This window comes from Rosa chinensis, chromosome 1, assembly GCF_002994745.2.
Source record: "Rosa chinensis cultivar Old Blush chromosome 1, RchiOBHm-V2, whole genome shotgun sequence".
NCBI lineage: Eukaryota > Viridiplantae > Streptophyta > Magnoliopsida > Rosales > Rosaceae > Rosa > Rosa chinensis.
In genome coordinates this window covers 32,770,249-32,797,957 of record NC_037088.1, presented here as the reverse complement: position 1 = coordinate 32,797,957, position 27,709 = coordinate 32,770,249, and the positions used below count along the sequence as shown (strand labels likewise).

The following is a 27,709-nucleotide window of genomic DNA, read 5'->3' as shown; positions in this document are numbered from 1 at the left end:
GTGGAATTGGCAAGACTTTTAGTACTTTTGAGGCGATTTTCTTTTTTGAATTGTTCCCCACAATGTCTTAACCACCAGCGTAAGCCCTCACTTAGTTACCATAATACTTAATTCAGTACTATGAGCAGTAATGATTAACTACTTCACCAAGTATACGAAATCATGCGTCATGTTAGTAATAGTTGTTACCCAGCCTTCTTCACTTTCGCATTTGTTATTGTCTCTTATACTTTGCCTTTTGGAGTTTTGCCCTTTTGGAAGTAAATAAGCTGAAGTCTATACCTCTTAAGAGTCAAAAGAAAACTACTGCCCATATAGATAAGAAAAAATTCCGCCCACAGACAATTCTTAATGACACACGATTTCTTTGTGCGCGATGCCTTATTTGATTATTATCAAGTAGCTATGCATTTTTTTAAATTGGTTTTGTTTTATTTGTAGTAGTAGACCCAGAATTGAAGGCAAGAAATACCACCACATTGTTTGGTGAATAATTTCTGTGACTAGAAAATGACAAAAATGTTACTTCACGGCGTCTAGAATTCTCAATGTTTGGTGTCATTTTGGTGCAGAATAGCACTTAATTGCTATGTTCAATGATGCTGAAAAGAAAAGGCTTGATAACTCCTGGAGTGGTTAGCTAAAAGCCTTCTGGAAGAGTCTGCAATGAACCAAACGTTTTGTAGACCAAAGGGGCCCCACTGACGTGGCCAATTATGATCCACAAAGAGTGCTGATTTTTTGTTGACTGGTAAGTCTCTGTTAATTGTAAGTTTTGTGCCGTGATGGTAAAATGAGGAGGGGTTTCTAGTATTTTCCCTGCGGAAATATCTCCGAACCCAGGTTCGTATTGAAGTCATTTGCCTCGCTAATCTGTCATTCGAGTTATCTCTTCCCCTTAACGGAAGCTGATTAAAAGCAGAGAGAGAGAGAGAGAGAGCAAACCAATCCCGGCACCAATCAGCCTAATTACCTCCGACTCTGGGTCTCTCATTCTTGTTATCCGGATGGTTTTGATTATTGTCATTCAGTTTGATTTTGGATGGTTTGGCAGCTGTGTTGGTAAGTCGATGACGGCAATTTGTAGGCGGCAATGGACACTTGGACCCCGAAAACCTCACCTCACCTCACCACCAGAGCACAATTTCGTCTATACAGGTTCGTTCCCATATTCTCTAAATTCCTTTCCTTTTTGGATGATTGTATTGAATCTGGAATTTGTAGCAGTAACTCAATATGTTGTCATCTTTATACTATCTCATTTGCTAGGATGGTCCGGAATCTCCAAAATCTCCAATAGCAAAATCTCCATCCCAGAACTCTCTTCGTAATGCTAGTCTCGTTGCCAAAAGGAAAATGTTTGCTGAGTCCCAGGTTGGAAGTTCCAGTTTCCATAAGCTTTTGGAGCCAAAGCCCACTCAGAGATCTGCAATTACTCCTTATAGAATTGTTCTTGGTAATATAAAAAGACAAGGTATGTTTATTTGCTTTGAATATGTCAAGCAAGTTGTTGTTAGCGGATACATAGCTAAGCTTGATTGGTTTATATTTTTGTGATGCTGGTTTGGGGTGGTACCACCCTTTTTCTGGAACAGCTTGTTTATTCTGACAATGTTTGCTTGTTTAGAAGATTGATTGAAAGGGAATGATTATACAGTCATTTGTTTTTGTTATGTTACTTATGCATGTGTTGTCACACCCCAAACCCGGGGGTGTGACTTAAGGGGTTCTCAAGTAAGAGAAATTTAGAAAAAGACCAAATTTGACACAATTGAAGTGTAACCTTAAGGCAGCAACAGTTCAGCCTAGGGGATTTTGAAAATGAACCGTTTGAACTCTTTCGTAACTATGATCTTGTGCTTTACACATTGATTGAGATTACTTGATATTCTCATCGAAGTATTGGTTTTGGGTTTTCAAATTCCGATACATACTTTTATTACTATAAGCTGACAAAGAGTTCTGGGTAATCATGTCTACTGCATTGGAACTAATAAGTTTGACAAAGAGTATAGTCCAGTAAAGACTTGACTTTAAAGTTTTAGAGTTCTGTGAAGCATCCCTGATGGTTATTCACTTTTATTTTCTTTGCTCCTCAGATATGTTTCCAAATGACACCAAACTTAATTAGTGAGAATGCTTGTCCGGTTGTCCTCTTTAAATTGAGATGGTTCTTGGAGACTCCTCCCTGTTCATTGCTTACATCAGATTTGTATCATCACTTTTCCATCCAAGAAAATTGGTATCAGAGCTCAAGTAGTAGATTTAATTAGGTAGTGTCTAAATGTGTTATATAGTCTAGTGACCATTGCAGCTTTTGTGCTTGGGTAATGAATTTAACTTTGTTGAGGGTCAGTTGCTAGATTCATGATTTCAGTTTGATTGAGTTAATTTATATGATTGTGTATCATCTGTTCAGATAGTGAAAGTGTTGCATAAAGACACCATTTGGCTTTTGAAATCTCTAGTTATATCTCAGCATAATTTTTGGTTATTATTTTGATTCATCCTTCAATATTGATTTCAGCTGAGCTGTGTTTTCTTTAAAATTGGACATTCCAACACTTTCTCCAAACAAGTTTCGTCCAAAACAAAATAAATTTGAACCCGTAGCTCCTTCCAAAAGAAAAGTCAGTCAGCTGGAATTTTGCAAAAACTGCCCTGCAGCATAACCCTCTTCGGTATTTCTGTTTCTCAACTTATTGGCCTCCAAATATTCTGAAATTTTGACATATTTCTTTTCTGTTGGTTAACAAAGGATCTGGAAAGTTTCGTCTTATTTCGATGTGTAGTGAATTTTCAGTGATTTTTCCAAATTTGGTCTGCATTTGGAAAAGTTCCAGCACTCTAAATGTCTCCTTTGATTTTCTGTTGAGATTTGAACTTCCACTTGAATTATTTAACCTCTGGTTTTTATGTATATTGAACCATATTTCCCAATGCTCGTTTCAAAACTGATTTCTTGTCATTTGGACTTACAATGAATTTTTTTGGTGGCCTTTGCTGCTGCAATATTTTTCTAAAACCTGGCAGTTCAGTCTATCTGCATCCTTCCTTCTCGAACTCCGATTTGCTTGCAAATTTAGGATGTCTTTCTTTACCATGGTTACTTTTAGTCTGGAAAGTTTCAAGTTCATTGCTGCAGAAATGAAGTTTTAGTAAATCTTCAAAGTTAAGTTGTTCATGCCTTAACTCTCCAGCCCACTTATGTCTCCCTTTCATTATAACTCTATTGAATCAGCTTTCAGTTCTTCATCTACAGTTTTCAAGTTCAGATAATGTATTTGTTGCTTGATTAACATATAGTTTCATTTGGTTTAATGTTACTTACATTTCTTTCTTCAAATCAAAGTCCATCCCGACGTACTTCATACTTTTAGGCTAAGATTGTATCGATCTTGGTCTTATTCACATTTGCTCTTACTTGAGAACCCCTTAACTCATACCCCAAGTTTGGGGTTGTGACATGTGTATGTTCTGTGGGTACAGCTTATGAAGACACGAAGACAATTGGAGCTTCTTCTAGAGGATCTTCCTTGCGATTTTAATCTATCGGAGTATTATGACACATCAGATGAACTTATAGTCTCTCTCTCTCTCTCTCTCTCTCTCTCTCTCTCTCTCTCTCTCTCTCTCTCTCTCTCTCTCTCTCTCTCTCTCTCTCTCTCTCTCTCTCTGTGCAGACACAAATGTGCCATATCTGCATGCATATAGACTTCTTATGTAATGTTGAATGACAAGTTGACAACCATCATTTTTTCGCAGCAATCATGTGGATCTGGGATCCTAGCTGATGGTCGGCTTGCTGATTTGATCCGAAGAGTTGCTACGTTTGGGATGGTATTAATGAAAGCTCGACTTGCGCCAGATGTGCTTTTATTTTATTATAGAAGAAGTTGCTACCCCAGGCTGAGCTTGGCTTCCTCAACATAGGAAGCCGCCCCTCAAGAAGAAAGAGCTCTGCTGGAATTGGACATCTTCGGGCAATTCCATGGGTGTTTGCATGGACTCAAACCAGATTTGTCTTCCAGCTTGGCTTGGAGTTAAACCCCTTGTTGATCTTTTTGAGAGCATCAAACACACCAGCCATAAAGATGTATGAGAAGGTGATATATCTTTAACTTACTTTTGATAGCTACTTCCAGATTTTCACTTATATAAGAAAGAAAACAAACGTGTGAAATCTGCTGCCATGCGTTCCCTTTTATGAACTGAATTTTAGCATATTTAGTTAGTACTTCCTAGATGGAATAGATGCTTAAACCAGGTTTTGACTTTTGCAGAGTCCCATATTGAATCTGTCATTCTTGCCAAGATTATAGGACCTATGCAGCCGTACTTCCTAATTCCAATCTCTACCTCATGTTTTACGTTCTTTTTTTACCAAGCTTTGTCGTTGTGACTAGGGAAATGTTTTGTTGGCAGGCCATCCCTTGGATGAGAAATTATAATGGTGTATGGGTGCTATATTTTTACATTTAGACTCATGAAGATCTATCAGTGATTGTCATCCTTTCCAAAGGTTTCTTTTAGGGGATGTTTCTGTGGAATCTGACAAAAGAAGAGAATTGTTTTCAACACTCTCAAGTTCGACAATGTGATGCTTAGAAGCACAAAATTGGTTCATAGCTCAAGTGGTGACTTAGAATGATTTATTGGGAAATTCTTTACATTCCTATAAAAGGCTTTTATTTCGAGCAGTAAAACATTACAAATTGTCATGATGTAATTTGGTCGGAATTTGCTTTCTCAAAATTTGCTTTTGGATTGGAGTAGTTTATCATACATCAGATGCATCCCAACATGGCTATTAATTCCAATCTTCATGATACTACATTTTCCCCTTCTGAAGTTCTGATGTAGATCGAGGGCAATTTTCAACAAGAGCAACAAAAGCAAGAAGAAATTATTGTATCAATTCCAAAACATGAATGCTTCAACTAATAACTAAATCACAATTAAACATTTCATCTATATTATTAGTTTATTACAAAAAAATAAAAAGAACTTGGTGCACATAAACATCAATGGACAGATGAGTTCACAGACCATAAAAGGAAAGATAACCCAAGCTCTTGGAAGATATAATTTTGTAATACACCTCAAAAACAAAAACAAGTTACCACATTACTAGGTACATAAGGATTTTGTGCGATCTAAAAATTCGTAACTGGAAATCGGTAACTTTGAGATTACCCATCTATTTATAGCGTATTTATAGGTACTTTGTAACAAACCCGATCCGCGGTCATTTTGACATCAGACAAAGTGGTCAACTTTTTATATACTTATACTTCCCTAAGGAGAGCTATACCAAGAGGAGATAAACTTCTAGAAAATTTTAAATTAGTTTATATAGCCCATATCCACAAGAGTGTGAGAGCTGACATATCGAAAAAATAAATTGCGAAGGACAGGTTATGAGCATATTAGTTTTATATGGTATTTAGAGTTTAAAGTTGACCTAATAGATTAAGACCCAAAAACGACAAAATAGCTGAAATTTTGACCATAATCATATCTTCTTATCATAATAACATCCAACGGCCAATTTTGATAAATTATGCTCCTCCACCAAGTTGCCCTTGGAATGTATAATTTGTCAATACACCTAATAAACAAGTAATACCACATTATTAGGCATATAAGGATTTTGTGCAATCTAAAAATTCGTAACTGGAAATCGGTAAATTTGAAATTACCCATCTATTTATAGCATAGAGAATGTAAAAAAATTAACCAGATCCGCCGTCATTTCGACATTTGACAAAGTGGTCAACTCTCTATATACTTGTACTTCCCTAAGGGGAGCTATATCAGGAGGAAATAAACTTCTAGAAATTTTTATATTAGTTTATATAGCCCATACCCACGAGAGTGAGAAAGCTGACATATCAAAAAAATAAATTGCGAAGGACAGGTTATGAGCGTATTCGTTTTATGTGGTATTTAGGATTTAGAGTTGACCCAGTAGATCAAGACTCAAACGATGATGAAAACAATTGAAATTTTGACCATAACCATATCTTCTTATCATGATAACATCCAACGGTCAATTTTGGTAAATTATATTTCCTCCACCATGTTGCTGTTGGAAGGTATAATTTTGTGATACACCTAATAAACAAGTTAGACCCCATTACTAGTCATATGAGAATTTTGGGAGATCCAAAAATCCGTAACTAAAAATCGATAAATTTGAGATTACCCATCTATTTACAGCGTATTAATAGGTACATCAAACAAAGCGGTCAACTCTTTATATACTTATATTTCCCTAAGGAAAGCTATACGAGGAGGAGATAAACTTGCAGAAGTTTTTACATTAGTTTATATAGCCCATATCCACGAGAGTGTGAGAGCTGACAGATCAAAAAATAAATTGCGAAGGACCGGCTATAAGCATATTAGTTTTATGTGGTATTTGGGGTTCAGAATTGACCCAGTAGATCGAGACGCCAATGACGACGAAAATAGCTGAAATTTTGACCATAACCATATCTTCTTATCATGATAACATCCAATGGCCAATTTTGATAAATTATATTTTCTCCACCATGTTGCTCTTGGAAGGTATAATTTTGTAATACATCTAAGAAACAAGTTGGACCACATTACTAGGCATATAAGGATTTTGTGCAATCTAAAAATTCATAACTAGAAATTGGTAAATTTGAAATTACCTATCTATTTATAATGTATTAATGGGTACTGTGTAAAAAAATTAACCCGATCCGCCGTCAATTCAACATCAAACAAAGAGGTCAACTCTTTATACACTTATACTTTCCTAAGGAGGGCTATACCAGGATGAGATAAACTTCTAGAAATTTTTACATTAGTTTATATCCCATACCCACGATAGTGTGAGAGCTGACAGATCGAAAAAATAAATTGTGAAGGACCGGTTATGAGCATATTAGTTTTATGTGGTATTTAAGGTTTAGAGTTGACCCAATAGATCGAGACCCAAACGACAATGAAAATAGCTGAAATTTTCACCATATCCATATCTTCTTATCATGATAACATCCAACGGCCAATTTTGATAAATTATATTTCCTCCACTATGTTGCTCTTGAAAGGTATAATTTTGGTAATACACCTAAGAAACAAGTTAGACCCCATTACTAGGCATATAAGAACTTTGTGCAATCTAAAAATTTGTAACTGAAAATTGGTAAATTTGAGATTACCCGTCTATTTATAGTGTATTAATAGGTACTGTGTAAAAAATTTAACCCGATCTGCCGTCATTTCGACATCAAACAAAACGGTAAACTCTTTTTACACTTATACTTCCCTAAGGGCAGCTATATCAGGAGGAGGTAAACTTTCAGAAATATTTACATTAGTTTATATAGCCCATACCCATGAGAGTGTCAGAGCTGACAGATCAAAAAAATAAATTGCGAAGGACTGGTTATGAGCATATTAGTTTTATGTGGTATTTAAGGTTTAGAGTTGACCCAATAGATCGAGATCCAAACGACAATGAAAATAGCTGAAATTTTCACCATATCCATATCTTCTTATCATGATAACATCCAACGGCCAATTTTGATAAATTATATTTCCTCCACTATGTTGCTCTTGAAAGGTATAATTTTGTAATACACCTAAGAAACAAGTTAGACCTCATTACTAGGCATATAAGAACTTTGTGCAATCTAAAAATTTGTAACTGAAAATTGGTAAATTTGAGATTACCCGTCTATTTATAGTGTATTAATAGGTACTGTGTAAAAAATTTAACCCGATCTGCCGTCATTTCGACATCAAACAAAACGGTAAACTCTTTTTACACTTATACTTCCCTAAGGGCAGCTATATCAGGAGGAGGTAAACTTTCAGAAATGTTTACATTAGTTTATATAGCCCATACCCATGAGAGTGTCAGAGCTGACAGATCAAAAAAATAAATTGCGAAGGACTGGTTATGAGCATATTAGTTTTATGTGGTATTTAAGGTTTAGAGTTGACCCAATAGATCGAGATCCAAACGACAATGAAAATAGCTGAAATTTTCACCATATCCATATCTTCTTATCATGATAACATCCAACGGCCAATTTTGATAAATTATATTTCCTCCACCATGTTGCTCTTGGAAGGCATCATTTTGTAACACACCTAAAAAACAAGTTAAGACCACATTACTAGGCATATAAGGATTTTGTGCAATCTAAAAATTCGTAACTAGAAATTGGTAAATTTGAGATTACACGTCTATTTATATTGTATTAATAGGTACTATGTAAAAGAACTAACCCGATCCGCCGTCAATTCGACATCAAACAAATATGTCAACTCTTTATATACTTATACTTCCCTAAAGAGAGCTATACCAGGACGAGAAAAATTTCTAGAAATTTTTACACTAGTTTATATATCCCATACCCACGACAGTGTGAGAGCTAACAGATCGAAAAAATAAATTGCAAATGACCAATTATGAGCATATTAGTTTTATGTGGTATTTAGGATTTAGAGTTGACCCAGTAGATCGAGACTTAAAGGATGACGAAAATAGCTAAAATTTTGACCATAACCATATCTTCTTATCATGATAACATCCAACGGTCGATTTTGATAAATTCTATTTCCTCCACCTTGTTGCTCATGGAATGTATACTTTTTGATATAACTAAAAAATATTTATATATTAGATTGCTTAAAAGGTTCGAGATTTATTATGTAATCTCGGTAATTATATTAGATGTTTGATTTTTTTTCTTCCAAATTAACCTTTCATCGTGTTGTCGCTTTTGAAAGTCCACATATTATAATGAACAAGTTATACAACACTAATAGGCAAATTGATTTTACTTTCTAAAAACCAAATCAAAATTGATAAATTTCTTTTTCGACCTTATAGATGTATACACTGAGTAGTTACACACGTCATGTGAAATTATTGGCATGGTTGTTGGTGATACGACATCTGTCAACCTAATAGTCATAAAACTAACTTTGGTTTGACGAAATGGATCGAAGTCAAAACATTGATGAAATTGGCTGATTTTCCTACAGAAAGCATAGTATATTGCTAGGGGTCATCATGGGCCGGGCTAGGGCCGGCCCTACCCTAAATTTTAGGGCTTAGGGTCGGGCCGGGCCTGGCCTAGTCAAAGTCAACAAAATTTAGGGCCGGGTAGGGTCGGGCCGGGGCTTAAATATGTTAACCTTTACCCGCCCGAAAAGCCCGATCCGTTAGGGCCGAAAGGGCCGGGTCGGGCCGACCCTCAAATAGGGCCAAATAGGGCCGAAATGGGCCAAAAAGGGCCTTATTTGTTTAACAAAAAAAAAACATTATTTTTTTTCTTCTCAAAATATGGCTTAATGGTATATATTCGTGATAAAAGACTCATTGTTTTTTATTGAACATATTTTATATTCATATAATACTTGTAACTTATAACATTTATTAATATTACTTAAGGTGGTTATATTCAATTAACTATCTATATAAATCTCCCAGTATTAATTGTTGTGTAACAAAGAAAATAGAAATTAAAGAAAACAAAACTTATGAAATCAATTACAAAGAAAGAGATAAATTGCATATTATAGAAAAAAGAGAAATGTAATTAAAAAATAGAAAAAATAAAAAAAAATTATGGCTTATTCGAGTGTGCCAAAAATTTCGAAATGGAAATTGATCAATCTGACAATGCTCATGGAGGGTAGCAAGCCTAATAAACTAGTTATACTACATTACAAGGCATATAAGGATTATGTGCGATCCAAAAATTTTGAAATGAAAATCGACTAATCTGAAAATTCTCATATGTTTATACAACATTGATAGGTATTGTGTAAAGAAATTAGGCCGACCTGCCGTGAATAAGGCGTCCAACATAGCGGTCAACGCTTTGCACAAGCAAACTTCCCTAAGGGGAGCGGCACCATGCGCGGACAAACGTTGCGGAATTTTGACATCCGTAAGTAGACCCCATACCCATGAGAGTGTGGGAGCTGAAAGATCGAAAAAAGTGAATTGCCAAGGACCAGTTAAGAGCATATTTGTTTTATGTTCTATTTAGGGTATTGAATTGACCAGGTAGATCGAGGTCCAACCGAAGGCGGAAATTGCTGAAATTTCTACCACTAACATATATTCATATGAAAACAACATCCAGCGGTTCATTTTAAAAAATTCCATTTCGTCCCCCATTTTGCTCATGGAGGGTAACAAGCCTAATAAACTAGTTATACTACATTACAAGGCATATAAGGATTATGTGCGATCCAAAAATTTTGAAATGAAAATCGACTAATCTGAAAATTCTCATATGTTTATACAACATTGATAGGTATTGTGTAAAGAAATTAGGCCGATCTGCCGTGAATAAGGCGTCCAACGTAGCGGTTAACGCTTTGCACAAGCAAACTTCCCTAAGGGGAGCGGCACCATGCGTGGACAAACGTTGCGGAATTTTGACATCCGTAAGTAGACCCCATACCTATGAGAGTGTGGGAGCTGAAAGATCGAAAAAAGTGAATTGCCAAGGACCAGTTAAGAGCATATTTGTTTTATGTTCTATTTAGGGTATTGAGTTGACCAGGTAGATCGAGGTCCAACCGAAGGCGGAAATTGCTGAAATTTCTACCACTAAAATATATTCATATGAAAACAACATCCAGCGGTTCATTTTAAAAAATTCCATTTCGTCCCCCATTTTGCTCATGGAGGGTAACAAGCCTAATAAACTTGTTATACTACATTACAAGGCATATAAGGATTATGTGCGATCCAAAAATTTTGAAATGAAAATCGACCAATCTGAAAATTCTCATATGTTTATACAACATTGATAGGTATTGTGTAAAGAAATTAGGCCGATCTGCTGTGAATAAGGCGTCCAACGTAGCGGTCAACGCTTTGCACAAGCAAACTTCCCTAAGGGGAGCGGCACCATGCGCGGACAAACGTTGCGGAATTTTGACATCCGTAAGTAGACCCCCTACCCATGAGAGTGTGGGAGCTGAAAGATAGAAAAAAGTGAATTGCCAAGGACCGGTTAAGAGCATATTTGTTTTATGTTCTATTTAGGGTATTAAGTTGACCGGGTAGATCGAGGTCCAACCGAAGGCGGAAATTGCTGAAATTTCTACCACTAACATATATTCATATGAAAACAACATCCAGGGGTTTATTTTAAAAAATTCCATTTCGTCCCCCATTTTGCTCATGGAGGGTAACCTCAATCATTTAAATGCAATGTATAAGTTATACAACTTTAGGAGGCAAATTGGTATAGACCAACATATTTGTAATTAAATTTGAAATTTTTATCTTATATCTACGCACATCCATTGATGAAATATTTAAAAATGTGATGTAAAAAAATTAGCACATTTTGCGGTTGTCACGCCATCTGTCAACCAAGAAAACATACAAGTGAATATGGTTGACCAATCCGATCGGGTTCGAAACTATGGTGAAATTGACTAAATTTTTAATCACATGCATAATTTATTGTAATAATCACATCCAACGGTTGATTTTCTCATTTTCTTTGAATTGATAGAGGTTGCTCTTTGGAGTGTATGATTTATAAATATAGATTTATAAAAAAAATTAGTGTCCATTCTCTTTGGAGTGTATGATATAAAAATTAGATTTACATAAATTAATTGGGTTCAAATGTTCAATCTAATACACATTCTCCAAAATAACATATTTCTTATTTCTTTTTATGTAAATATGTAATATAGAAAAATAATAAAAATAAAATATAAATTTTAGGGCCGGGCCGGGCTAGGCTTGGCCCTTTCGGGCTCAATCGGGCCGGGCAGTAGGGTAGGGCCGGGTTTCATTTGCATGACCCTTACCCTACCCTATTTGAGAAAGGGTCGGGCCGGCCCGCCCTAATGGAAGGGCCGGGCCGGGCGTGCTTGGAGCCCAAGGGCCATATGATGAGGCCTATATATTGCACTCATCTCTTCTAGTGGTCGGTTTCTTCGTATCCATATGTCTTGATAGGGTTTCCCTTTGAGAAACCTAATATATATAGAATATAGGTATTGTTTTATAAATTTAATTACAGCTGACCAAGTGGATTGAAGTCGAAGCTATGATTAAATTGGCTGAATTTGTTACCACATCCATAAAACAATGTGATCCACTCATCCAACGGTCGGTTTTTCCAAATTAAGTTTTCATCCCGTTGTCACTTTTGAGAGTCCACATATTCTTATATGTAATGAACACGTTATACAATACTAGTAGGTAAGTAGGCACATTGATATTACTTTTTAGTAACCAAATTGATAAATTTCATTTTTGACATTTTAGATGTATCAACCGAGTAATTACACATGTCGTTTGAAACTATTGGCATGGTTGTTGGCGAATATGACATCAGTTAACGTAATAGTTACAAAATTTAATAATAAGTCTCGGTTATCCTTATAGGAATCTAATGTATAATTATAGTACTATTAAATTATGATAGAGGCATAGAGCGAATTGATGGAAGTCGATATGAAAACAAAATTAACTGAATTTTTTACAGTAGACATAAAATATTACAATTATTTCATCCAATGATCCGTGATTGGTAATTAACTAATTACGTTAATTGCCGACCCAAAACCAATGTATAATCAAAATCACATACAGTGACAAACTGACAAGCATATAACTCTTAAAGTCTTGATGCTAGTGTTAAAAAAAAAAAAAATTACTTGCTTAGAGCAAGTCCACCAGAGGTCATAGTCATAGTCATAGTCAAGAAAAATCTGATGTGGTGACCTTGCTCTCAATTTCCCTACTTGCACCGTTGGTTTTTTAACCGGGCAAAACCCACCCCTTCTTGACTACAGCCAAGAAAATAGTCATACCCATGACATTTTCCTTGCCCAGCCAAGGCTTGTGCTAGCTCGACCCACACCCAAACGTGGGTGACAGGAGGAGGAGAGAGAAGAGGTCAGGCGACCTCGGGGGCAGCAGCAGCAGACACTGAAGCAGCAACAGCAAGCATACCCGCCTGGGGTTGCTTCGATCTCCACCTGGGGGCAACGTCTGGGCGGGCTGAGGCGACGAAGCGGCCGGATGAGGTGAGGCGACCTCGGGGGGGGGCCGGGTCCTTGGCCGGAGGACGGAGAAAAATCCGGGTCGGGTCGGACCTTCGTCTGGTGCAGCTGCGAGAGAGAGAACTGGAGGGGGGGAAATGAAAAGCTGAAAATTTAAGATCCTTTTAAACAAAATAGAATTTTTTTTTTTTGCTATTTATGGAAAATTTTCAGATTTCAAAAATTCATAATAAATTCATACGAACTCCGAATATTGCGTTCCACGTATGCACGAGATTGTATCAACGATCTCTATAACTTTCATGAAGGAAGTTTTCCCAAATTATGTATGTGTAAAAAGTCGATTTTCGAGACCCCCTAAAATTATATAATAATGAACAGTGTTGACCGGGCAAGAAAAACAACGGGTGTAAACCCATGTCCAGTGGCAGTGAATAGTAACTTGACTGGTCAAATTCTTGACTTTTCGACTTTGCCTTTTCTTGACTACGGGTGCACTTGCTCTAACGAATTGGAAAAGGCATTCAAATTTAACATTTCAACATCCCGCGTTCAGCAGCTTGTGCAATTTCACTTCCCTCTTAATTTTGGACCTCCCTCCAAGTCCCCCATTTTAGCTTAGCTATCAGTTTCATTTCTTTTCTCTTCCCATCACCACAGTCCTCCACTTACTTGCCGATCTCCATCAGCCATGGCATATCGCTTTTATAATTTGGTCTGGGTTATCATTTCATCGCACTCCAATACTCTCCGCCCACTGCCTTTGCTGCAGTGCTGCACCACCACATCTTCCAAAACCAGTGCACAATCGCCACCCTCTTCAAAACCACCCACAGTCTAAGCAAAGCAAATTCGCTCAGCACGAATGGGTAATCATTCTCTCCATTTCAATTTGTAGGTAATGGGTAAAACCCAAATTGGGATCTCTTTCTGAGTTTGATTTTGGGGTTTCTTTTAGATCTGAGGATGAACACGCACCAACTTTTCAAGACGCGAGCTTTAATTTTTAAGCAAATCTAGTTGATGCTGATTTGCCTTTTGAGAATTGCTTAGCTTGGAATGTGGTTTGAGGTTATTGGTTCAGCTAGACCTTGGGGTATGATTTTGATGTGCTATGGTTTGACCGAAAGTGTTGTTGATTGTTAGTTTTGTGTCTAGAATTATAGAGGTTGTATGTGTTTGGAATTTTGAGAATTGCATATCATTGACTGTCTTGAAATGTTCTCTTCTGCCTGCAGTGATTACGGGGTGAAAGCTTTGATCGATTTTGAGTCCTTGATCTTACTCTGAAGAAGAAGAAGAATCGCCCAGACACTGAGAAGGTTTTGAGGTTAGTCACAGTCCAAGTCTGAGGCATATATATATTTTTTTTCCTTTGCTGCCTTTTGTGGATGCATTCTTCTAAAGCAAGCATCAGTTCGTTGTGAATTGGATCCTTCTGCTGTAAATTCAAGATCTTTAAATACCTAATTCGGATTTGGAAAGTGCTTGAGAATGCAAGACTGGACCTATCTATGTTTTCTTACGAGTTACGACTATATTCTAGGTGACTGGTTTGAGGAAGAAGCTATCTTCACTGTTGTGACTGCAGGTGCTAAATAAGACAACTGGTACTTTCAGCAAATCTCCCTCCTGTTTCTTCAATACTGCTTCTAAGGTTGCTTTGGAGTGTTAATCTTTCTTGGTGTTTTGATCGGTATTCCTTTTTGCCCAAATTTGCTTATTATGTCTGAAAATGGTTGTGGCTATTGATGTTAAGGTTTGTAATTTCTTGCAGAAAGTTACAAACCCATGTTTAGTTTTTGACTTTGGAATTAGTTTGTATAGTATTTCCACTTTGAATATTGTTTTGACTGTGAATATTAACCGATAGCGCATTGTGATCATGGTCTAATTGCTTTAGTTGTAAAAAACTTTGTCTTTGACAAGTGACAACTGATTTATGCAAAATAATTGAAATAAAACTGAATTGATTGATATATGCGCATTTTCTTGTTATCGTTGATATAGATGGACACATTCTCATTATCAACATGCTCTTTTCATACAGGTATCATCCTCATTAATATACGAACGGAACCACTTGTGATCTTACAAAACAGCTTCGAGATACTGAAATATGAAGCTATGAACTTTATTTAGTTTTCATTTTTCTGTTCCCATCCCTCTTCTCCTTACTCTATATGCATTTTGCAGGTGAGATTTGTATGCTCAGAGCTGAGAGCTATGATTAGTTCAATTACATAGATATCCACCTGCAAGTATGCAGTTGCAATTAAATGCCCCACACTTTGCAAGCATCCGTAAGCCTCTATCTCTTTTCCCTCTGTCTCCCTATTTAGTGAATCTAATGGCTACTTTCAACCAACAGATTATTCCAGTCAGAGAGACCGGTATGGCAGACCATTAATTGTAATGTACTTCCCAAGGATTACAAGGAAACCCAAGTTGAGGATGAAGAATCTAAAATTAAGCAGATAGTTATGGTCATAGACAGTGAATCTCATTCCAATGATGAATCTGAGAAATAACATTTTATAAATTCAGAAAATTTTGTGAATGCTAATGATAGGCAACCTCATGTAATCTTGTATTCTTTTGCACCTTTCACAAGTCATTGACTGTCCTCTAACATTGTTGCCCTTATATTTCGAGATGGATATCACATCCTGAATTGATACTAGTAAATCAGAATGTTTATACCATGTTTATACCGCATTTACTTAAAAGCAGCAAATATGCTTTTTTATAATTCCAGAAATGGTGAAAGGCGGGTTAGATAAACTACATGGCACCAATATTAGTCTTGGAACGGTCGGGAAAATGCCGGATCAAAGACATTGATCATCTGGAACACCATCACCATAACTAGATCCTTGACCTATTGTTATTATACATGTACATGCATGGTTGTTAAAGTCGCAATTCTTATTGGCAGAGTGATATTCACTTTGTTCCCGCTGAATTCAGTAGAGCTAAGTACTCACTTATGACTTCACCTTGTCTAGTAACTTCAATATCATAGTCAGTGAAAGCATCTCCTTGTGCTAGTTCTTCAGCAAGTTGGCTTTCCATTTCTGAATCACGCTCTGATGCATTACTAGACGTTGAAGGACCTCCAACTTGACCATTTTGATTATCAAGCATTGACGCAAGAGAATTTGCAATGTCAATTGCAACATCAGATTGACTATTGTTGTTAGCATTGACTGCAGGAATTGCCTCAGATTGGTTAGCTGCATCTGTGGTGTTTGGTGCCTGTCCCGAGAGCAGTGGACAGATTGCTTGGTCCATTGTCCCTCCACCCTGCAAAGCTAAGACTGCTGAACACAAAGTTGTAAACATCAGAGTGAGCACGATTTGGCCTCACAAACATAAACCAAGTATAATAACATCTGTTTTATGTACCTAATGATCTGTCAAAGGCCATGCGTACAAAAGCTTCAACTGAAGCATCTACTGCTTGGCACTGTAGTTTACTTTTCCTCGATTCAAGGTGTTGCTGCAAGTAAATAAATTTGATAGTGTTCATTCTCTAAATAAACTTCAAATAGTGTTCAAACAAAAATGTTCAAGTCACCTGTATGGAAGAATTGGTCTGTGGATTTGTCAAATCGAATGCCTTCTCCACTGTCATTTCCTCATAGTGCTTCAGCAGCAAGCTCCAAACCTGCAAAGTCAAGAAACTCTTAGGATGACTAACGACTATACAGGGCTGATGGAAACATCTTGATTGCTCATCCTCGGTGCCCTTTTTGTATCTCGTTCTCTGAAGCCCATAATCATCACAAGAGAAAGAGATTCATCCAGCACCTGAAGCTGGAATCCACAACCAAAAATACATGCTAATTGGATTTTGTTGAAACTAATGGTTTCACTCAGAAAAGTGGGAGACATAGAATACCAGCAAAATGTGCTTGATAAATTCTGTGGAAACTTGAAAAAGGAAATCCATCTTTTTTTTTTAAACAAAATTTGTGCACTTTGCATTTGTACGAAGAGAAGACTTGACTGTAAATTGAAGTACATTTTATAAGTTTGGACCTCCATAATCCTATCTACGAGAGGCAAACATTCAGTGCATGACATGGCCCTTCTCCTTTCCAATTACCTGGGTGAACAACTCTTGTACAGAAGTCAACACCTTCATTGACTTATCAACCTGACCACGGTGATACGCCGCCACCCCTTCCAGCAGCTCCAGTATCAAATATCTATAATGAGAATCAACAAAGTAAGTAGACCTGCGTAGTGTAGACAAACATTCAGATATGTAGTAGAAGTAGTCACAGTGCACGCTCTGGATAACGACCTGCCTGAAGGAGTCTAACACGAGAAGAGTCCTTTCCATGAGCTCGTTCAAGACCTTCTCTGGCTTTCTCAAGGCGAATTCTTGCCACTGAGAGCCAGTTGATGTCTCTAAGCATGAAATAACACCAAACCATATCGATTTGCAGTATAGAAGGATTATCGACCAGCTAAAAGCAAACAAAACATGGCGAATGTTATACACTCATATTGAAACCAATCTAACAAAGTGAAAGGCAGATTGATATAGTTTAACTGTCAAAGTTACACAGCCACATGTACTTCATAGTAACACAATGTCTACAATAAAGTAACTCACTCACCTTAATAACCGATGGATCGCAGAGAGAAAGCCTCCTACAAGAATGAAAAAAAGGAAGAAAATACAAACCACAGAGTTTAGGAGACATAAGCTACTGTAACAAGCATGGACAAGCCAAGTAACTTGCAAATTTCATATGAACGAAACTATCGTTGCAAAAAGGCACCAGTAACAAACCTCCTCCATGCTGAGCACTTCCATTGCATCTTTGTAATTTTGTGCTTTAATCAGTTGCTTTGCATTGGTATGTAACATCAGGCTCATCATGATTGCCCTGTCAAACAACATTTCAAATCTTACTTCAAACTCAAAATGGAATTGCATCCCCTTAATTTCTCATAGAAGGATCTAACTTGAGAACAGAAATTACTGAACCCTGATTAAATCATACCGCTGATCAGTCTCCGATCCCATTTGTACTTTCTTCCCACTCTGATTTTCAAGTACTATGTTGAAATCTTCAATTGGCAATGAACCATCAGCATGTCTCTTCGACAGCGCAGTTGGAGCAGCCCTATAAATTTAATAGATACACAGCCTGGTCATAACCAACACACAGACATATACTAAAATGAAACATACTAAACAAAACACACAGGTATGAAAGATAACTTTTCTTCTGAAACTTTTTTAAAGCTCATAGATAACTATAAGTTGTAGATAAAACTCACACTTTTCTGACTACCAAAAACACTATTAAACCCAGAATAGAGTGTTCATCAGATAAACAGCCACCAGAATCATACAAAAACACACTCATATGCAATGAAACTGATTCTACCACCAAGCCAACTAACATAACCAAAGTTTTCATAAAGCTAAATTCTTTCATCAAAATCAAACAAACGCATGAATAACACAACCAAATTTGAACAACTTAATCAAATCCATGGCATAAACTATTATATTCGATATGAAAATTGTAGAATCTAACACGACACGGCGTTATATCAAAATAACCCAGAATCTCAATTCAAGGAACTTGTAATGTAACACTTAACATCGAGACTAACCCAGAATCTCATCATTAAGCATAATGTCTATACTATTTTCATAATTAATCGAATGCAGATTCCCATATCAGAAATCAAACCACTCCATGCTCAATCCCAAAATCGGCAGATGCAATTTCTTATTCCCTTCAATTTCACATTTCCTCCATATACTAAACGACTAACAACAACCAAAAAAAAAAAAAAAAGACTAACAACAACAAATCGGAGCAGAGATAGTCACAAAACCTGAGTCTACTCCTTCCTTCCGGCAGCCAATACTTACAAGGATTTGCCTTATTTCGCCCTATTTCGATAATCTGAAACTCGGTTTTCAAAATACAGTGGGCTTTCTTTGCAGGTCGCAATCTTCTCGGTAAAATGAGGTATCCTTTGCAGATTGGCATTTTGTAGAGATGAAGGACGACGGCTCTTGGAATCTTATCTCCTCCTCGATGCAGCTGCCTCTCCCCTTCTCCCCTAAAAGCCCCTGCGGTAACTTCATACTTTACAGTTTCATCAAACTTGTCCTATGTGAGTTGACTTGGTCAGTCTAACAGAAAAGCAGACGGCATCTGTTGGTCTACAAATGTGTTGGTTCATTGCAGCCTACTCCTATAACTCTTTAATCAGATAATTTTGTCTTTATTTTATACATTACAGCTTCAGATTTGTGTAACTACTATGTCAAATTCATTTACAGACAACTCTGATAAAAGCCAACATCAAGAAACATGGGAATCAGTATGGCTTTTATGGCTGCATTGAAAAGGTACGAGATGATTTTGACCATGCCGCCTTTGGAGCTGAGTTGGTTCTCACTGGCCCTACAAAAGGGGAGCAGGAACTGTTAAGAAGCCTTTATGACTTTTTGAATCCTCTCCAAATGCCCTTATGCTCCAACAATTCTCAAATCATGCCAATACTCAGTTACCAGATTATACAAATTTGCTTGTGGTGCTTTCTTTGTTTAATTATTAGAAGCTGCTTGAATGCCACCCTACATGACAGTGATGAATCCTACCAAAAGTGTGAAAGTAAAATTGATGGTTTTGATTTTTGAATATATTTTTCTTTTTGATTCATTTATGAGACATAAACATAAGGACACAGATGTTCTATATTTTTCAAAGATGGAAGAGTTTCTTTTGTAAACTAAGAAAGAGTTTTGATATACCTTCTAGACCCCATTTGCCCAATTAATGTATTCTTGGGTTATGATTCATTTAGGATTATTGGGATAATTGACTTGAATGAAAATTCTCATTTGACTTATTGAATATTTCCTATCTGTTGTCTGTTTTAAACAAATTAAACTCTGAGATTCCTTAAACTCCATGTGGTAATGTTAGAGATGGAAGATGTGAATTTGTCAAATGTCATTTACTGAAGCAAAGAGGAAAGTGGTTCAAAATGTTTGCAAATCCTAATGAAACTGCATATGACAATTACAATCACAGTGAAACCTGCTAGGCATTTATATGCAGATAAGAAACCCGCCAAGAAGATCAACATCGAGGTGAGTTTAAATACTGATGCATTGCCAAGCAGTTCAACTCTTAGAATTGAATTAAGCGGTGGGGTGTTGACGCTGACAAGCAAAGCAAAATTGAAAGGTGGAGTTGATGTTGATCATGAAGAAGAAGAAGAAGTCCGCTAGTATGAGTTGCACCATACAAATTGATGTGTCTGGGAAGAATGTCAAGAGTTTAAAATGCAAGTGATAGATGTATCAGACCAGCTAGTTGTTGATTTGTTATTTTTGATTTTTTTCGTTCTTTATTTTTCTTTGTGAAGCTTGGATTTGTTGTAGAGCTTTATCTATGATGCTAAATATTCATATCTATTTGTTAGTTTGATCCTCTCCTTGCATTTGAGCTCCTATCATATCAAGCAAAAGATAAGAAAATTAAGAAAGAGCAAAACCAACATAAGAGGCAGCTGAGAAATGAAATAGTTGGATATAGGACTTAGGAAGAGAGCTAGAACTTGTAATCTCATAGTTTTGAATGTTCCATCTTGCTCTTACTATTCAAAAATCCAACAGTAACGTTAAGAGAAGAATCAATGAACGGAAATACATATACAGAGGAAAATCATTGGTACATATTACTATGGAAATACCTCCATAAGTTTCTAGAAGTACAGCTGAGGATGCAACCAAGGTTGGCGGTTGAGATCATATGACATGAGGAAGCCTGCAATCCATAAATGTGAAAGGGGAAACGAGGGAGATAATGTTCAAGAATCAATAACATATGAGCATAAGAATGTGGTATTCCAAATTTTCCACAGCACATGAATAAGCACATATACCATTTACTCTCAACAGAATGCATGTTTAGGCAATTGCAGATTTTGCCATGTGATCTCTATAGCTATGTCATTTAGATTCTCATATAAAATGATATTAATTGGTCAAAGCATGGTTAGCTAGTCCCAATATTAAGTGATAACAGATTTCCTATGTTTGGTTCAGGACACTAGTTATAAATAAGTGGCAATCTGCATATATTAACAAGGGTGCTTCTATTCAAACCCTATACTGTTCTCACTTATCCTAAAAATGATTTAGTTTTGGTTGAGATCTCCTTCCTATTGTAGTATAATCACTATACTGTATGATGACAGCACTAAATAATAGATTGACATTAATTGTCACTTTATGTGACAGGCAATTCTTAATAGACTCGTTGTCTCCAACATATTACTAAGCATAACCTTCAATCATGTCAAAAGAGAAGCCAATTTCTTGGCAGATGCAATTGCATATTCAGGGCATAACTCAAGTGCTCAAAGCTGGATGTATATTCTCTTCCTATATCTGCTTTTAGGCTGTGGTTGTATTAGAGGAACAAAGTTGTAATTTATATTACTTAATAAAAAAAACACATTATTTAGCATCTGTTTAATTTATATATTTGAAAAGAGTATCAATATCTTTCTCTGTTAATTAATGATCAGTTTTATCAAAATCTTGACCTAATTATTGGAAAGATGATCAACTAAATTATGTTGTAGCCATACTGTTCTTTATTTAAGGCTGGAATTCTTTCTGTTAGAGAAATCAAGCATATGTTTCCATGTTAATTAAAGAAAAGAAAGTAAACAAACATGATGCAGAATAAATTGATCAAAAAATACTCATAAGGTCACACAGACAAAAGAGCAATAAATCAAGGGACGATCTCTCATATCATTACACTGTAAGGTGATGTTTGTTTTGTGGGATTGGATAGGATTGGATTGTCTTATATAATAAAACAAGACTTGACCCATGTTTGGCAACAACATGGACTCTTTTAAATGAGATTATGGAGTCCCAAAATCTCCAAAACACCTTCTACCACAATCCCACCAAAAACCATGGGATTGTGGAAGCCTCTCTCACTTGTTCAACTCTTCCCTTCAGTTTGTCATTCTCTCAACATTCTCACCAAAACTTGCAATTCAACCCCACCCCCTGGGTGTGTCGTCTCCCAAGTTCCCATATTTCCAAGACTGAAGCGAGGTTAGCGTCTGGGTTTTTGATTCGCCATGGGAGTTTTCACCTTCGTCGTCAAGAACTCAGGAGGAGAATGGAGCGATAAGCAATACGAGGGCGACCTTGAGGCCTGTGCTCCTTCTTCCTACGCGCTCCAGAGGATGCTCGTCCAGGCCGCCCTCTCTGCTAACAGCTCTGGTGGCTTCCAGAGCTCCTACTCTCCCGTCACTCCTTCCTCTGCAGTCTTCCAGGTGAATTCATTTCGTATTACCTTCTCTCTCACATAATGATAATCAACTTCAACATGCTTCATGCGACCATGAAAGATTGGATTAGATGCAACAGCAATAGAACTGAGGTTATCACACCAAATACGTGGCAGGGTAAGAAGCATAGTCCATTAATCTCTCCAAGACTCCTGAACAACGTAGAGATATTGGAGTCTCCTAGATAGAATGTGTATCTTGTGATATATATGAGTTTATCTCTATTGATTGTTGATAACTCTTTTAGATTCACTCTGTAATTATCTAGTTTGTTAGACAAGAGTCCTCTCTCGTGTATATGTTTATCTTCTGCTGTACAGATCTCTATATATAGAGCCATGTGACTTCATTATCAAATATACTGAAATCATTCTGGCTCCATTGTCTTTTATGGTATCTGAGCCCTAAAGTCTAATCGACAAACATATATATATATATATATATATATATATATATATATATTTTTTTTTTTTTTTTTCTCTGATCCTGTTCGAGTTCGATGGGTCTCACAACTGGTGCTTCGTCCTCTTCATCATCCACTGCTGCTCAGAATGTCTCCAGCATGCTGTCTATCAAGCTGGACCGTTCAAACTATCCTTTGTGGATTGCTCAGATGGTCCCAACACTGAAGAGTCGCAACCTTATGGGGTTTGTGGATGGCTCTTGCTCCTGCCCTTCGTCTTTCTTGAAGGACAAGGAAGACAAGCTCACCGATACTGTCAATCCTGAATATGACGCTTGGATCCAACAAGACCAACTCATCCTCAGTTGGATTAATATTTCGCTGACTCCGGCCGTACTGTCAACGGTTGCTCACTCAACGTCAGCTCGTGCTACATGGGTGGCCTTAGAGAAGCGCTATGCTTCTTCCTCGCAAAACCGCATTCTTCAATTGCGTGGTGAATTGCTGAAAACACTGTGGGGAGATCTCTCAATTTCTGATTACCTTGATAAGTTGAATTCTATTGCTGATAGTCTTGCCTTAGCTGGTAGTCCAATTGATGATAATGATCTTGTCTCTATTGTAATGAATAATGTTGGCCCTGCCTTTGAGATGACTGTCAGCTCTGCTCAGGCACGTGATACTCCCATTTCGTATGAAGCCTTGGAGGCTTTATTATTGAGTGCTGAACGTCGCATGGCAACTCAATCTCTTTCTGCTGCTGTTGATACCGGTACCACTGCCTTCCTTGCTTCTCGACCTCGTGGATCTTTCCGGGGTCGTGGATTTCCTAGCAATGGTCGTGGCAGCCGTGGTTGGTCTCCTGCTAATGGACGTGGACGTTCATCATTTTCCCCTCGTGGAGGCTCTTCTAGTGGTTCTTCCTCAGTGCAACCAAGTCATGCCTCCTCTACTGAGTCCTTCTTCAATACTGGTAACCGAGTACACTGTCAAATCTGTGAGCGTGCTGGTCATACTGCTCTTGACTGCTTTAACCGAATGAACTTGTCTTATGAGGGAAGGGTTCCCACCAAGCGCCTTACTGCAATGGCTGCATCATCTTCTACTCGTTCTGGTGATACTACATGGCTGATGGACACTGGAGCCAATGCTCATGTCACCTCTGATGCTCACAACCTCACCAACCCTCGTGAGTATAATGGCGCTGACAACGTCAATGGAATTGGCCATGGTTCAGGTTTGGATATTTTTCATATTGGGTCTACTGCACTAACTCATAAACACTCATCCTTCACTTTACCTAATGTTCTTCATTGTCCCTCTACCTCTACCAATCTTATCTCTGTGTATCAATTTGCCAAAGACAATAATTGTTTCTTTGTGTTTTTCCCTAATTTCTTTCTTATCCAGGATCTCAGGACACGGAAGATCCTTTTCCGCGGCAGGAGTGAAAATGGCTTGTACCCGCTTCACTTAATTCCATCTCATGCATCATCTAAGGGTCTTTTTGCATTTTTTGGCGCTCGTACGTGTGCTCAAGTCTGGCACTTTCGGCTTGGCCATCCAGCAGCTCCTGTTTTGTCTCGTCTAGTGTCAAATAAATCCTTGCGTTTGCAAGGCCATTTAGAAAACTCATTTTGTCATTCATGTCCTCTAGGAAAAAGTTCTCGGCTTCCTTTTAAATTATCAGAGTCTGTCTCTAATGTACCTTTGGCACTTGTGCATTCGGATGTATGGTGTTCTCCCAATTCTTCTGTACAAGGGTTCAAATATTATATAATATTTATCGATGATTTCTCCCGTTATTCATGGCTATTCCCTATGAAATTCAAGCATGAGGCTTTTTCTATGTTTGTTAAATTCCAGAAACATGTTGAGAATTTGTTTTCGACCAAAATCAAAGTCTTGCAATGTGATGAAGGTGGTGAGTATAAAAGTCATGCTTTTCGTGATTATTTGGAAACTAATGGTATCTTCCAACGTTTTTCTTGTCCCAAAACACCACAACAAAATGGTTTGGCAGAGAGGAAACATCGTCATATCTCTGAAACTGGTTTAACTATGCTAGCTCATGCACATATGCCTCTGTCTCACTGGGTTGATGCATTTAATACTGCTATTTTTCTCATTAATCGTCTGCCTTCACGTACTTTGGGTCATGCATCTCCATATGAAAAGTTGTTTCAACGTATTCCTGATTATGACTATCTCCGTGTGTTTGGTTGCACCTGCTTCCCTTTCTTGCGTCCTTTTAACCAAAACAAAATGCAATTTAAGTCCAAAAGTTGTGTGTTTCTAGGATATTCTCTTGATCATCAAGGGTATCGTTGTTTAGATCTTCCTTCTGGTCGTGTTTATGTGTCAAGACATGTGGTTTTCGATGAACATACTTTTCCATTCCAACAGGCCATGCTCACTTCTCCTGCACCTGGATCGTCCTCCCCTACAGATCATCCCACTGTCCTCTCATCTCCATCACCTATATCACCACCTTTGCAGCCTTTATCTCCACCACCTATATCACCATCCCCGTTGCCCTCATCCTCTCCACCACTTACATCTCCTACCTTGTCCTCTCTTCCCTCTGTGCAGTCCTCCAATGTGGAGGTATCTCTTCCTCCATCTGGTCAAGGTACGTTACCATCTACTGAGGATATTCGTATCATTACTCATTCACAACATGGGATTTTCAAACCTAATCCAAAATATGCTATGCATAGCAGTTCACAGACTCACACTCTTGAACCTAGTTCCTATAAACAGGCTGCACAACATCCAGAGTGGCAAGCAGCGATGGCATCTGAATTTCATGCCTTGATTTCTTCTGGTACATGGGTGCTCGTTCCTCCTTCTCCAGCAATGAACATATTGCCCAACAAGTGGGTTTTTCGTGTGAAGCGTCGTGCAGATGGTAGTATTGAGCGCTTCAAAGCTCGTCTAGTTGCAAATGGCTTCCATCAACAAGAAGGTTTTGATTATTCTGAAACCTTTAGTCCCGTCATAAAACACACGACTATCCGAGTTGTTCTTGCTTTAGCTGTCCATCATCAATGGACAATTCGTCAACTCGATGTGCAGAATGCTTTTTTGCATGGTTATTTATCTGAGGATGTCTACATGAAGCAGCCAACAGGTTTTATTGATCCTACACTTCCTAATCATGTTTGCAAATTACAACGTTCTTTGTATGGTCTTAAACAAGCACCCCGTGCTTGGTTTAAACGTTTTTCGGATTACTTGGAGGAGCTTGGTTTTGCTGAGTCACACGTTGATTATTCTCTCTTCATTCTTGATCGAGATGGTGTGTTTTTGGTGTTACTAATATATGTGGATGATATCCTAGTTACTGGAAATAGCTCTACTCACATCATGCAGCTTATTAAAACATTGGGACAATTGTTTTCCATGAAGGACCTTGGCTCCCTTAACTTCTTCTTGGGCATTGAAGCTGCAACTAGTGACGTTGGTCTTCACTTGACACAAAAGAAATACACCATTGATCTGTTGGCCAAACTACAAATGGAAAATGTTAGGCCTGTTGCTTCTCCTATGGCAAGTGGTAAGCGAATAAGCTTACATGATGGTGTCCCATTATCTGATCCTTCAACATATCGCAGTGTGGTTGGAGCCTTGCAATACTTAACCATCACTCGTCCTGACATCTCCTTTGCTGTCAATCAAGTGTGTCAGTTCATGCATCGACCTACTACTGTCCATTGGATAGCTGTCAAGCGAATTTTACGCTACTTGAAGTATAGCTTTGATCATGGTCTTGTCTATCGTCGTGGGTCATTGCGCTAAGTAGCTTACTCTGATGCGGATTATGCCGGCGATCCGGACAATCGTTATTCAACTGGTGGTTATGGCATTTTTCTCTGTCCCAATTTGATTTCATGGAGTTCCAAGAAGCAAAAGACTATCTCTCGCTCTAGCACTGAAGCCGAGTACAGGCAGCTTGCTTATACAGCTGCTGAACTCTCATGGTTGAGGTCTTTGTTTCGTGATCTTAAAGTTTTTCTTACCCTGCCACGTATTTGGTGTGATAACCTCAGTTCTATTGCTGTTGCATCTAATCCAATCTTTCATGGTCGCATGAAGCATGTTGAAGTTGATTATCATTATGTGAGAGAGAAGGTAATACGAAATGAATTAGATATTCGTTATGTATGCACAGATGATCAGCTTGCTGATATCTTTACAAAAGGCCTGCCCATGCCGCGCTTTGCTACCTTGACGTCCAAGCTGACAGTTCGCAGATGCCCTCTCAGCTTGAGGGGGGATGATAAGCATAGTCCATTAATCTCTCCAAGACTCCTGAACAACGTAGAGATATTGGAGTCTCCTAGATAGAATGTGTATCTTGTGATATATATGAGTTTATCTCTGTTGATTGTTGATAACTCTTTTAGATTCACTCTGTAATTATCTAGTTTGTTAGACAAGAGTCCTCTCTCATGTATATGTTTATCTTCTGCTGTACAGATCTCTATATATAGAGCCATGTAACTTCATTATCAAATATACTGAAATCATTCTGGCTCCATTGTCTTTTAATTATTGGTGGTGGAGGAGGTCTGGCAACCGGTGGGAAGTCCGGCGGCGTCTGGCAAAGGCACCATAAGAAGGAGGTGCAAGGATGATGGATTTCGATTGCATGCTTTAGTCCAGGCAACACCAAACATGGGTCAGATTTTAGAGCAGCATATCCCAGGTTATAAGAGTCCAGGACAGTTATAGAAATTAAGAAGGGGCATCACAGTCCTGGGAAACAAACATCCCGTAAGTTTTTAACTATCTTGTGGACAAATCAAATTCTATGGTGCAGTCCATGTTGGCAGACTTCTTCTTCTTCATTATGAGCATCAATTCAACCTTTCCGGTCAGTTTAGCTTG

The 27,709-nt window shown here is 37.7% G+C and overlaps 2 protein-coding genes and 2 long non-coding RNA genes across 20 annotated transcripts; 3 read left to right on the top strand and 1 right to left on the bottom strand.

The window, feature by feature from the left end:
• Positions 1-720: 720 nt before the first annotated feature.
• Positions 721-4,628, top strand: LOC112194171. 3 transcript variants are annotated; one of them, XR_005804498.1, is made up of 5 exons: positions 721-1,158; positions 1,270-3,585; positions 3,766-4,106; positions 4,284-4,335; positions 4,426-4,628. It is a non-coding gene; the product is annotated as an uncharacterized LOC112194171 (long non-coding RNA). The 3 variants fall into 3 exon arrangements; XR_005804497.1 differs by having other exon boundaries at positions 722-1,158; positions 4,284-4,628; XR_005804499.1 differs by having other exon boundaries at positions 791-1,158; positions 1,270-1,474; positions 4,284-4,628.
• Positions 4,629-13,564: 8,936 nt separating this feature from the next.
• LOC112194188 lies at positions 13,565-15,667 on the top strand. Of its 4 annotated transcripts, XR_005804501.1 has the most exons (6): positions 13,565-13,910; positions 14,000-14,137; positions 14,280-14,371; positions 14,588-15,091; positions 15,238-15,344; positions 15,413-15,667. It is a non-coding gene; the product is annotated as an uncharacterized LOC112194188 (long non-coding RNA). The 4 variants fall into 4 exon arrangements; XR_005804503.1 differs by lacking the exon at positions 14,000-14,137 and having other exon boundaries at positions 14,633-15,091; XR_005804502.1 differs by lacking the exon at positions 14,000-14,137 and having other exon boundaries at positions 14,588-14,800.
• A 132-nt stretch (positions 15,668-15,799) lies between these two features.
• LOC112194135 lies at positions 15,800-19,235 on the bottom strand. 12 transcript variants are annotated; one of them, XM_040512552.1, is made up of 9 exons: positions 18,913-19,233; positions 18,063-18,185; positions 17,849-17,945; positions 17,673-17,706; positions 17,358-17,460; positions 17,153-17,255; positions 16,622-16,711; positions 16,450-16,543; positions 15,800-16,364 (listed from the first exon to the last, which is right to left on the bottom strand). In XM_040512552.1, exons 5-9 carry the CDS (start codon positions 17,390-17,392, stop codon positions 15,988-15,990), a joined length of 699 nt encoding a protein of 232 aa, XP_040368486.1. In that variant the 5' UTR covers positions 17,393-17,460; positions 17,673-17,706; positions 17,849-17,945; positions 18,063-18,185; positions 18,913-19,233; the 3' UTR covers positions 15,800-15,987. The 12 variants fall into 12 exon arrangements, 11 of the variants coding, with proteins under 11 accessions (XP_040368486.1, XP_024190154.1, XP_024190170.1 ...); XM_024334386.2 differs by having other exon boundaries at positions 17,153-17,285; positions 17,358-17,519; positions 18,913-19,228; XM_024334402.2 differs by having other exon boundaries at positions 17,358-17,519; positions 18,913-19,226.
• A 2,935-nt stretch (positions 19,236-22,170) lies between these two features.
• LOC112194164 (60S acidic ribosomal protein P3-1) lies at positions 22,171-22,434 on the top strand. Its single transcript, XM_024334417.2, has one exon. It carries the CDS (start codon positions 22,201-22,203, stop codon positions 22,432-22,434), a length of 234 nt encoding a protein of 77 aa, XP_024190185.1. The 5' UTR covers positions 22,171-22,200.
• The last annotated feature ends 5,275 nt before the right edge of the window (positions 22,435-27,709 follow it).